Source organism: Microtus ochrogaster, linkage group LG9 (genome assembly GCF_000317375.1).
Source record: "Microtus ochrogaster isolate Prairie Vole_2 linkage group LG9, MicOch1.0, whole genome shotgun sequence".
Classification (NCBI taxonomy): domain Eukaryota; kingdom Metazoa; phylum Chordata; class Mammalia; order Rodentia; family Cricetidae; genus Microtus; species Microtus ochrogaster.
Window position 1 is genome coordinate 1,773,062 of NC_022034.1, and position 11,453 is coordinate 1,784,514.

At 37.3% G+C, this 11,453-nt stretch overlaps 1 protein-coding gene across 1 annotated transcript in view; it reads right to left on the bottom strand.

Moving 5' to 3' along the window:
- Lix1 (limb and CNS expressed 1) overlaps positions 1 to 8,483 on the bottom strand; it is a 51,532-nt gene extending 43,049 nt beyond the window's left edge. The window contains exon 1 of the mRNA XM_005363330.2: positions 8,204 to 8,483. Coding sequence (XP_005363387.1) covers positions 8,204 to 8,285 — 82 coding nt within the window. The 5' untranslated portion in view covers positions 8,286 to 8,483. The remainder of the gene's footprint in view (positions 1 to 8,203) is intronic.
- Positions 8,484 to 11,453: the final 2,970 nt, after the last annotated feature.

Below are 11,453 nucleotides of genomic sequence, written 5' to 3' on the forward strand. Positions count from 1 at the left end.
AGAGATAGGCAGTTGCTGAGTCAGACAGCCTGGGTTTGAACCCTGTGTGTACCACAGTGAGTTAACTATCTGATCCAAGTTGAAACTCATCATCTGAGGAAAACAGTGTATGTCTTAAAAAAGAAAATTCTCCGAGTAGATCTTCACATATACTAAGTACTAGTTTCTTAACTATTGTGATCCAGAGGTGTTGAAAGAAGACATGATTATATGTTTGCATATTGTATCTTTGAAACTAAAATGCTAATAGAGTTCTGGAAACCTTATCATTAAATGCTCTAAAAATAGTATGCATGTCTGTAACTTCTCACTAAATATGTTGTGCTACTTATTAACCAAATACATGAGAATTTCAGAAATCAAAAAGAACAAGCTCTTTTGAGAACATTTGCTGGTTAGTTCAAAGATTTAGAATAGCCAAAAAATAAATTAATAAAATGTTTCATGTCTCAATATTTCGAGATATTAGTATCCCAAATTTTCACATTTTGCTGGATAGTAAAAGCAATGAATCTGCCCTTAGCAAGAACTACTGAGGAATTAGCTTTTATTTTGACTTAATACTTAGTGACTCGTATGGCCCAAGAAGGCAGAAACAATACATTTCACAGTCTGGTTCAATCACTTAAAACGTCAGTCCCAGAAGAGGTCATCTGTTCACACACATACACACAAAGGATAGTAAAAATCTGTTATAAATCTACCACAAGAAAGAGCCAATTTCTTTAATCTTATATCAGGAAAATTTCTAGTTGAGTAAAATATTCCTTGCCAAAAATAATTAAGACAAATTGGAAAGACCTGCCATTTACAAATACACCATTAAGTGGCTTTCAAGATAATTGATGTATTTTCAATGATTCTCTGCTTTTGAATAGCTGGATTTATGTTTATAATACTTTAATAACACCTTTTAATTAAAATACCTGTTAACAGGTGACATTTTACATAATGTTAAATAGTATTTACTATTCTAGCAACTCAATCATGTAGAGTTTGTTTGTATCAGTGTGATTTTCTAATTTTATTGAGGGAAACAGGAAAAGGACCCCCAAATAATGTAAAAGATAAACTCAAGATATATTATTTTATCATGCACACACAATAGGTTGTAAAATGGGGTGCCCTTGGGTTTTATTCTTTGTCTCTCTGAGTCCCAGAAACAGATTAGCCAGGCTACCTGTCTAGGCATTTGCAATGATCCCTACCTTTGGCTTTGGCCAGGCTAATGGACTCTTACAGACACTGCCCCTGTATCTTGCAGCAGAAGGAGTGCCCTGACCCCTTTTCCTTTTATATGAAAGTTCTTTTAAGGTAGCCGCATTGGCACAGTGGGGCAGGCAGCTGGAGTCCTTTTTTGTTCCCAGCAGAGGCACTATTCAAGGGTTGTGCCTCAGCTCCTTAAGCAGCTGGAAAGCTGACTGGTTTTTGTTTGGCTTTGCTTTCCTCCTTTCACTTCCACCCACATTCCAAACATTTCTTTAAAGGAATAGAAATTCTTTAGTTGTTTTGCATAGTTAACCTTTCAGGAGGTTTCTGTAAAAAATTTTAAAGTAATATCATTCCTTTTGGGGGGTACTTTTCACCTTTAGAATTTAAAAAGGTTGAACTCTAAACATTTTCATGAGAAAAGTTAAGTAACATTTATTTTATGTATATTTGCAAGGACAGGGAGAGAAAAGAGGGTATGAAGGAACAAAAGGAAGATTCAACGGCAAGCTGAATGAGAAGTCATTGTATGTTTCACACTTGAATAGCAGCAGCAGCATGGTGCTCATACATGCAGTATGAGTCAGATGATACCATCCAATTTTAAAGGCTGTATAGAATAGAATCCTGACACAAGGTATTTTCCAGTTGTGGTGTATTCATCTTTCCCCGTGTTCTTCTGGGCATCGACTTTGTACTGTATGTGAGATAGCCAGTTAAGGATCAGGCGCAAATTCAAGTTCATTAAAATGGTCAAATCTTTACAAATATAGTTTTAGGTGCATATTCCCTGGAAATAAATATTCAAAGAATATTTTGTTTTTTTTTTCAGTATTTGCCACAGGGTCAGTAAAAAGGCACAAATAGAATTGGGTCATAAGAAGAATGCCCTGGTAACTTACAGCAGGAGGCACATTCTAAGGATGAATGTAGGTGTGGTAAATTCAGACATTGTGCCAATGACACGTGGGGTGATTCTGAGCTAGTCATAAGGCTAGCTTGAGGCAGATCTCTGGCTGAATGGCCTGAAGTAACTTTTGTTTTAAGGGCTTCTTCCATGGTCCCTCCTGCCTAATTTGATGTCAGCTTCTTCCTAAATGTAGTTATTCTCTGCTAATTGTGTCAATTGAAGAATGGCTTAGAAAAGTGCTGGGAAGTTTCCTTCATCATTAAGCAGAATACCTGACAATGTAAAAACTCTTCTCCTGTTCCTCTTTTGTGGGGGAGAAAAGTTAAACAATGATTTAAATGTTTCTGTGATATGCCTTCCAGGTACCTGGCCTTATAGAGGCATCTGGCATGTAACAAAATTACAAGGTCTGGTACTTCCCTGGGACTTAAAACAAAGCTATAGACAAAACCACCTCAGAAAAATTATGGTAGGTAGTTTAGAAGCATAGGAGAGGAACAAAGATGAAAAAGCAAAGGCCATGAGTGCCAACAGAGTGTTGGGTGAGTGATGGGTTCTCACAGCTGCTCAGCAAGATGAGACTGAACTAGGGATCAACTGATTATCATTGCATCACAGAGAAAAAACAAAGCCAACAAAAATTCGAAACCATAACATTCCATTGACTCCAGAGAGACAATGGAGAGAACTACAGGATGGAGTGATTGTCTCTTCTCTTCAGTTATTTTTAAACTTTCAATAGGATTCTTGTTCTTTTAAAATAGAATTGTTTTAAATACCTCTACAGACTAAACTTACATGGACATTTGAACATGGAGGAAAAAAAAAGTTTTGGGGGTTAAAACTTCAATATAAAATATATCAAATAAAAAATTCTTTTATGAAAGGCTTCTAAAGTTGTCTAACATTTCTTAAATCAATCTGTAGCACATAATCAGTAAAACCGTATCATTTAAACAGAAAAATCATAACTTAGAAGCTCACCCTTGGGCAGCTGTATCCTATTATGGACTGTAACTTAGCACATGAGTTTCAGAAGTTGTTAGAATTGAGTTCAAGCTAACGAATCTCAGTTGTTAAAAAAAATAAAATAAAAATAAAAACCTCTGGTGAGATGGGACAACAGCCTATAAAGAGGTCTCAGACCAATCTCAATTCCATGGGATGATATTTTACTTTTATTTTTTAAATGTATTAATATATGAGGAAAAAGGTATTAGGACAGACATGGCCTTTAACTGACTGAGAAGTCACCCTTCCCACCCCAGTTAAAAAACTTTAAAATATTTTATCTTTAGGCTGTATTTCAATATTTAAACTGTCAAATGAACATTTTCTGAAAAAAGATAAAGAGAATATTTTTCATACCACTGATAGATGAGCTGATTCAAATAAAAGTTATTGTATCCTGTTACAAATGCATTTGAAGGGGTTTCCATAAAGCACACATTTCTAATTTAGTACCAAAAGTATCAGCATCTACTCTGTTACAATTAGGATGGAATCATTGCTCTGAGATGAAATGGTGTTCTTTCAAGGGCAGTTTATATGGCAGAATGTACTGCAGCGTGCAAAAGGAATTTTACATCCCTTACATGCATCCCTCTCTGTGAAATGTGAAAACTATAAATGTATCATCAAATTTATAGATTTCAAGTAACTGCACTAAAGAAAATGGGACGGAAAAATATTTGACTCTTGAGGATTTTTATTCTCCCAGGCCATATACAGCCAGAATCATGATTGCTAAGATGTTTTTAATAGACTTGTAGTCTGTTCTGAGTTTTCCAGGGGGTAAAAATGTGCTCTTTGAAGTTAAGTATCCACCTATCTTATATATGTATGTATGTATATAAAAAACCTTCCATGCAGAGAAATGTTTTTCAAATAAAAAAAAAGCTAATGCACCTAAAATATGTGAGAAATTTGCATCTAACTAAGCAACACTTAACAAAGACTCCATCTTACCTTTTCATCTCAGAATGTGGAGAAAATACTAGTAAAATCTAAAATACAACTTTGTAAAGCTCACCCAATAATCTACTAATTCTTGTGGCTGGAATGACAAACCATACTGAAAGTAACAACTTCCCCGAGGCATAGTTACCATTTACTAACTTACATTTTACTTGCGTTGGCAAATGGTTTCCTACTGATGAAAGCTGCAGTTCTTCCCAGCCATTACCAGTACACTTTTAACAGCGTCGCATAAAGACATGAATTTCCACACGCAGTTTACAATCATACCTAACTCCTTCACCTTCTGATGGCCGATCTGTCAGCAACAATCAACCTGCTTCTTCTATTCAGCTCTCATTCAATCCATCCTCCTTGTATAGCCTTTGGCCAAGTGGCTTCTCCTCCTCTAAAAACGCCCCCATGTCTGCATCCCTGCCATATTCTGTTCAAATATGACTACTTATTAGGCTCCTTCACCTCCCAGAAAAGTTCATTTCTCTCCTCTGTTTTCCCTACAGACATTGCCATTACAGCTCTGATAATATAGTAGTGCCGGGCACCTCTAAGAACCAGCGTCATATAGTGAGCAACAAAAAGTAAGAAGTTGGAAGATATTTGTATTTAGCCTCTATGTCCTACCATGGTGGGACATGGGCAGTTTGGCTCCTTTCCCTGACTTATAACAATGGTACTACAGTACCACAGCAGTATTTGCATTTACTGGCTTGCTATGAAGAATAAGTGTTTCTGGCATATTATCTTATGAAGATTTAACATCCTACCTAGTGTCTATATAATGGATGAAGTAACACCTTAGAGATTGTATGTATGTTATCTTTTGTAATGTGAAGAATTAGTACCTAGGTTAGGATCTGCTGCTACACAGTCGTCTTGAAATCATGCAGTAGTTTCTTTCAAGAAAAAGTCAAGGACTGGTCAAGGAGTAGCAAGCAAGCAGCAAGCACATGCTCCACAAGAGAGGGCAGGGGCTCATCTTCACTTGTGACTCATGACTGGTCAAAGAGTAGCAAGCAAGCAGCAAGCACATGCTCCACAAGAGAGGGCAGGGGCTCATCTTCACTTGTGGCTCGTGACTCATGGAATAAAACTGGATGGCACAGAACTCAGAATGGAAGGCAGCATGGGCATTTGCCATGATTTCTCTGAAAACATGTTCTGTCTGGTTGTGTGGTGCTATCCAGTGCTGCCGGTTACTGAGTGTTCCTGTTGTGGAGAACAGTCTGGTGCCAGCCTTCAGAAGCAAATTTCATACATGGAGCCTACCTTATCCCAAACCTCTTTCATCTGAATGTCAACCAGGAAGAAAAAAAATGTTGTGGGATTCCTTTCCTTTTGAGAAAGAAAATAATACTTTTTAAAAATACACAACTATCACAGATGAACAACATCTAAACTAGAACAGACTTAACATATTGTAAAAATGGCATCTGAAGGGCCTTCCTGGCTGAGCAATGCATTCAACATGTATTTCCTTAAGCAAATGTAACCATTCCCACATGGATCTGACTCAGACTAGAAAATGCTCACAGTGCTTTTCCTAATCAACTTCCAGAGAAAATTTACCAATTGTTGCTTGTTTGTAAGCAAATCAAAAGCCAACCAAGGGTGGTGAATAACTCAGGAGGCCATTTCTGCTCTCTGTATTGTGTCCAGAGAACAAAGGAAATAGCACTTTGTCTTCTTGAAGAGGAGTTTAGGAACAACCTGACATTTAAAAAAAAAACTCCTTTGTTCACTTGAGTTGTTTTGTAACTTCCTTTTTTTTTACATTTTTATTTTTTAAACAATCCTTTTTTAATTTTACATACCATTCCCAGTTCCCTCTCCCTCCTGAATAATTTATTTATTTTTATTTTATATGTATTGACATTTTGCCTGCATGTTTATCTTCTCTTGGAGTTATGCAGTTGTGAGCTGTCATGTGGGTGCTGGGAACTGAGCCTGGTCCTCTGGAAGAACAGTCAGTGCTCTTAACTGCTGCGTCATCTCTCCAGTCCCAAGGGTTTTTATAAATTTCTGAAGTCCCTTTTCATCTTCCAAAAAAAAAAAAAGCGAGGAAGCAATTCTTCTTAAATAATTAGCAGTGACGTGTTCAAGTGCATGGCCCTCCCTCCTGGCAGAGACTGGATGGATTGTGTCACCGGAGAAGCCTAGAGTGAGGAGGACAGGAGAGACAGAATCTGCCACTTAGGACTGATGACACTTTTCTTTTGGTTGCCAGCAGGAGTGTAGTGGCAGCAACTTATGGATGTGCCAAAAAAAATTAGGTTCATAGGTCAGACTTTGACATGTACAGCAACCAGAGTTGCCAAGATGTGGCTCGGTCCCCAAAAGACATCTACTGTCTTCACTCAGAAAGTAAACCCTTTTCTACTCCTCCACAAATATTAGTAGAGACATTTGCCACTTAGTCACTTTGTTCCCAGGTTAGACAAGCCAGAAGAGAGAGGACCAGCACTCAAACTTTCACACTCACGAAGTGAGACAAGCAGCTGCCGCCAGCTACGGAACAGCAGTTGTGCCAGGGAAAGTCAGCAATGAAAAATGCCAAATTCAGGGGTTTTTGTTGTTGTCGCTGTGAATGAATGAAATATATGAAATGGGACACATTTTTTCCATATGAAAGAATTTCTGTGTGGATTATAAGAGTCTCAGGGGAAAAAAAAAACAAGAAAAAAATAGCATTCTTGCAAACATTTTGGTGACAGACAGTATGCAAATGGAAGAAATTAGTTCAGCTTAAAACCTGGACCATGCAGCCTCACTTTTCCCTCCATTTCTTTTTACTGCCTCTGCACTCCAAAGTCTAGATTAAGGCCTTACAGTTTACCCAAAGTTTTGGACATGCCAGTGCCATTTTGTCCTTCACTAAGAGCTGAATGCAATGTAGGGGAGAGACATTCTTTCCTTTCCTTTCACTGAGAGAAACATAACAAGCCAGAACAGACTCCAGGCTAGGCTTCAGGATGGAGTGATTTTTATTATTTCTAACATAGCTATTGACAAATGCTTGAAGGCAATATTCAAAAAAAAATAAGAAAGAAAATAGCTTTCATTTTATGCCTTGGAGGCCAGATTGGTTACGATTTAATTTCTAAGAGGGAAATTTTATAGAATAAAGTGGCCCAACGTTTCTCTTTCTTCACCACACATATGAGAAATATAAGCTACAGGGACATCTGGAGAAGACTGTTATTCACTAATCAGACGCGAAATCCAAACCACTGATACTTTGATGGAGACAGACATCACTAGAGGAAAGAAAGCTGTAACGCATTGCAGGCTGAAAGACATTCCATATGCATTTTCACCTTTTGGGCAGTTCCAAAGCACAATTCTATTTCAGAAGCCCTTTGTAATCTGATACCCACTGTAGATAAGATACACTGTGAAGATAGTCTGTTTTGCAGCAGCAAGAAATCAAATTGGTTCCAGAAGCAAAGTTATATGACAAATGGTTTAATAGTATTGCTCGAATTGGAAAGCTTGACTGAATTATTTTTCATAATCATTTTAGAAAAAGATTTGAAAATAACTTTGCCAAGCCATGTGGGGTGGGTGTGGGGAATAAGGCTGAGGTGAGGAAAATATCTCATTTTATTGGCTTTATAATTTGTTATTAAAATTTAGGAGCTCAGTGGCAATTTATTATTAAATTTTGTTTACTACAAATATTTTTAGATAAAAATAGTACTTGATTTAAATGTGACTATCTATGTTTTGGAAGATTAAATAGATTAACCACTAGAGATGCATTTTTATTATCATTTCCAAGATATTTTTAGTTTTCACCAAATTCTAGTCAGCTTTGCCTTATTTAAAAAGCATATGGAAAAGTTCATTAAGACTTGGCACATTTTAGAGTTTAGAAAGAAAGTCTTCTATACAGTAGTGTCTTGGCAAAATAACCCAGAACCTCGTGGATGTAGGTAAAATGGAATCATTTTCCTGACTGAAGTTGGAAATAATTTAAATATCGCTTAGCCCACAACACAAGACTACAAAGATCTAGCAGAAATCATACTTAAATAGGAAGTGACTAGACACTTACGGCTATTTTCTAAAAAGTCAGAAAAAAATATGGTTTTCTCCTTCAGTACTTACAGTCTTTGAAGACCAAAGCCGGGTCTCTGTGCGGCAAGGCTTGGGCAATGATGTGCCTTAGAGATTCCAAGGTTTTGTCCATCTCGGCTCTGACTGTGCAATCTGGCTGCACAGCGTCCGCATGCCTGAATTCTCGCAGCTCTGGACTGAATTTGTGCAGTTCATTGATGCACTGGATTACCGAAGAATCCCTTTTAACATCTGCCAATCAGACATTTCCCAGAATCTAAAGACCCTCAGGGCCCTCCTCCCAGGCTCACTTATCTTTGTTGTGTTCTGAGCTAATTAGCCTGAAAGGCTGGCTGACAGGCTGGTTCCCATTGCGTCCCCCTGTTAAACACACCCACCTACAGGCTGGCTGGGGAAGCTCACTAAACGTGGGAACAGAGTTCCTTTCCAAACAGATTTTGCCTGTGCTGTGCTGCCTGCCTATTTGGGCATTTCTTTTGGCCTTCTATCTTCAAATGAACTGATCCAGGAATATGAACTCAAGAAGCACGTTTCTCAAAGCAATTTACTAAATTACAAAGGAGAGGCTCCTGGAGACTGCCATAATTGTATAACCACTATAACCAACATAATCTAAATTCCTGTTTGGAAAAGAGGGTACTACAAATATTATGATTGAAGTTAAATTATGCTTTATGAATGCATTCCAAATCCTCTCCCCAATGACAGTGAATTCTGGTGAGCAGTACCAAGCAAAACCTGGTGGACTATTTTGTAGCTTGCATGACCACACTTACTCTATTGATCCCCAAATAAAACCATTCCTAAAACTGACTTAATTAATTGTGATATCACTCACTCATAATAATTCATTCTATTAAAAATATCAGGGTGAAGGTCTGAAGAAATGGCTCAGTGTGTAATGACCTTTGTTGTAAAAGCAAGAGGACTTTGAGTTCAAATCCTCAGTACCTATGTAAAAGCCAGGCATGGCTGCATGTCAAGTAATACTAGTGTAGGGAAGCAGATGGATCCCAGAACCCGTCTACCAGTCAATTTAGCAGAAATAGGGAGTTTCTTATTCATAGCAATACTCTGTTTATAAAAAATAACGTGGAGAGTGACAAAAGAGGTTATATAGCATCATCCTCTGAACATGAACCTACGTACACTACCACCACCGTCATCACCACTACCACCAGCACTGCTACCACCACCACCACCTACAACAATAGCACTACCACCAACACCACCAACAGCAACAATATCAACACCAACACCAACACCAAAAACAACAGCAACAGAAGTAACAAGAATTTCTGGTGAGCAAGAGCAAAAAATAATACCTTTAAAAGAATATAGACATTATTAAAAAAAACATAAATCAGATTTTTCCTATGATCTCTACAGCATCCATAACTATGTGTAAAATAATATTTTGACAAGAGACAAACATGTCATGTGATCACATTGTAATTATATGTAATGCCAGAAATAAAAATAAAACACCTGATTTTAACATCTGTTAATTGTTGAGGAGCTGTGGAAGACCTCTTTGCTTTAAGTCTCCCCACCTGAGCCCCTGTTTAAGTCTTGTTACATGGCATTCACTACAGGTTGTTTTCTATAATGTTCTTTCCAATTTTCACATCCTATTATTATGAAACTCATCCTTTAAAGATTGTGTATAAATAAAATGTCTTTCATGTGAAAATTTCTTCAGCTACTTATACAAGGGAGGGCTTAAAAATGAAGAAAAGGAAAATCTAGCAGTAATAGTAATTGTCATTATAATGACTATTTTCTGGCAAATACCCACAGGAAATACAGGCCACAGAAAGAAGAAACTCAAGGTTGCTCCATGAACAAAAACATTAAATGAAATTACATATAGATCTATGTATATTTCATATGTATGCTTGAACTTAACATGAAGATATTTACTTTGGGTCACAATGTATACTTTATATGGCCTGCACTAGTTTGTGAGCAAGTATGTGTGTGTGAATGTGCATGTGTGTATGTTGCTGAAGATCAAACCCAGAGATGTGCACAGGCTAAACAAGCAATCTGTCATTGAGCAACACTTCATACCAGAAAAATATTAGTTACTGTAGTCCAAGAGTTCAAAATTTATTTTTTATTTGGAGGAAATAAGCTCCTAATTTCAAAAATAAGCTGGGTGACTGGTGGTTGAAAACCAACCCTGTTACCCTGAGAATAGACACATGGTATGAATGAATGTAAGTGCTTTGAGAATAACATAATATTGGAAACCAAGACAATTAGTGTTCTCATTATAGAACCACGACAAATAATATGGATTTCCCCAAGGAATGACATTGATAATAGGAAACAGAAAAGTTAGAAATGATTCATGCCTAGATTTCGATCAGTAAATAGGCTTTTCCTGTAGACCTAAACCGAATATAATAATTCTTTAAAACATTTTATGTGTATGAATGTTTTACTTGCATTTATTTCTTTGCACTGCATGTGTACCTGGTGTCTATGAATGCTGGGACTTAAACCTGGGTACTCTGGAGAAGCAGTCAGTGCTCTGGAAGAGTGGCCAGTGATCTCTTGAGACTCAAATAGCATAGTAGAAGGAACAATAAACGTGGGCTCAATAAGGCCTAGAATTATATTTTTGTCATCTAACTGTGAAAAGACACTCATCTCTGAGTTTACATTTGCATAAAATCTGAATGCTCTACTTACATTCTAACACCTATCACTTTATGCTTATAAATGAACACAAATGTTTGAACAGATTTTCTAGATGTCTAGAAGATCATATATTCATTTCACAAATGGTAGACTGATATTCAGAAAGTCGCTCCTGGTCTCGGGCAACCTAACCATTCATTCCTAGGAGACACAGAAGTCAATATGATGAATTAAAAGATATTCACCGACACATAGGAATTTGTAAGAAAACTATGAGCACCACTCTCTCTCTTTTTCCCCCTGAGACAGGGTTTCTCAGTGTAGTTTTGGCTGTACTGGCACTCACTCTGTAGGCCAGGCTTGGCCTTGAACTCACAGAGATTCACTTGTCTTTGAGTGCTGGGATTAAAGGTGTGAGCCATCACCACCCAGTAGCTATGAGGATCTTAACAAAGACCTTCACAACAAATTTGCCATGCTCAAAGAAACACGGTCTTTCACGTTAGTAATGAAAACAGTAACTTTAATGAAGGCAGACTATACAATATCAAAGTTAGCATTGTTTCTTCATTAAGTGCAATCTTTCAATAAAAGTTTTCCTACGCCTCTGCTTACACATTCTTCTTTGAAT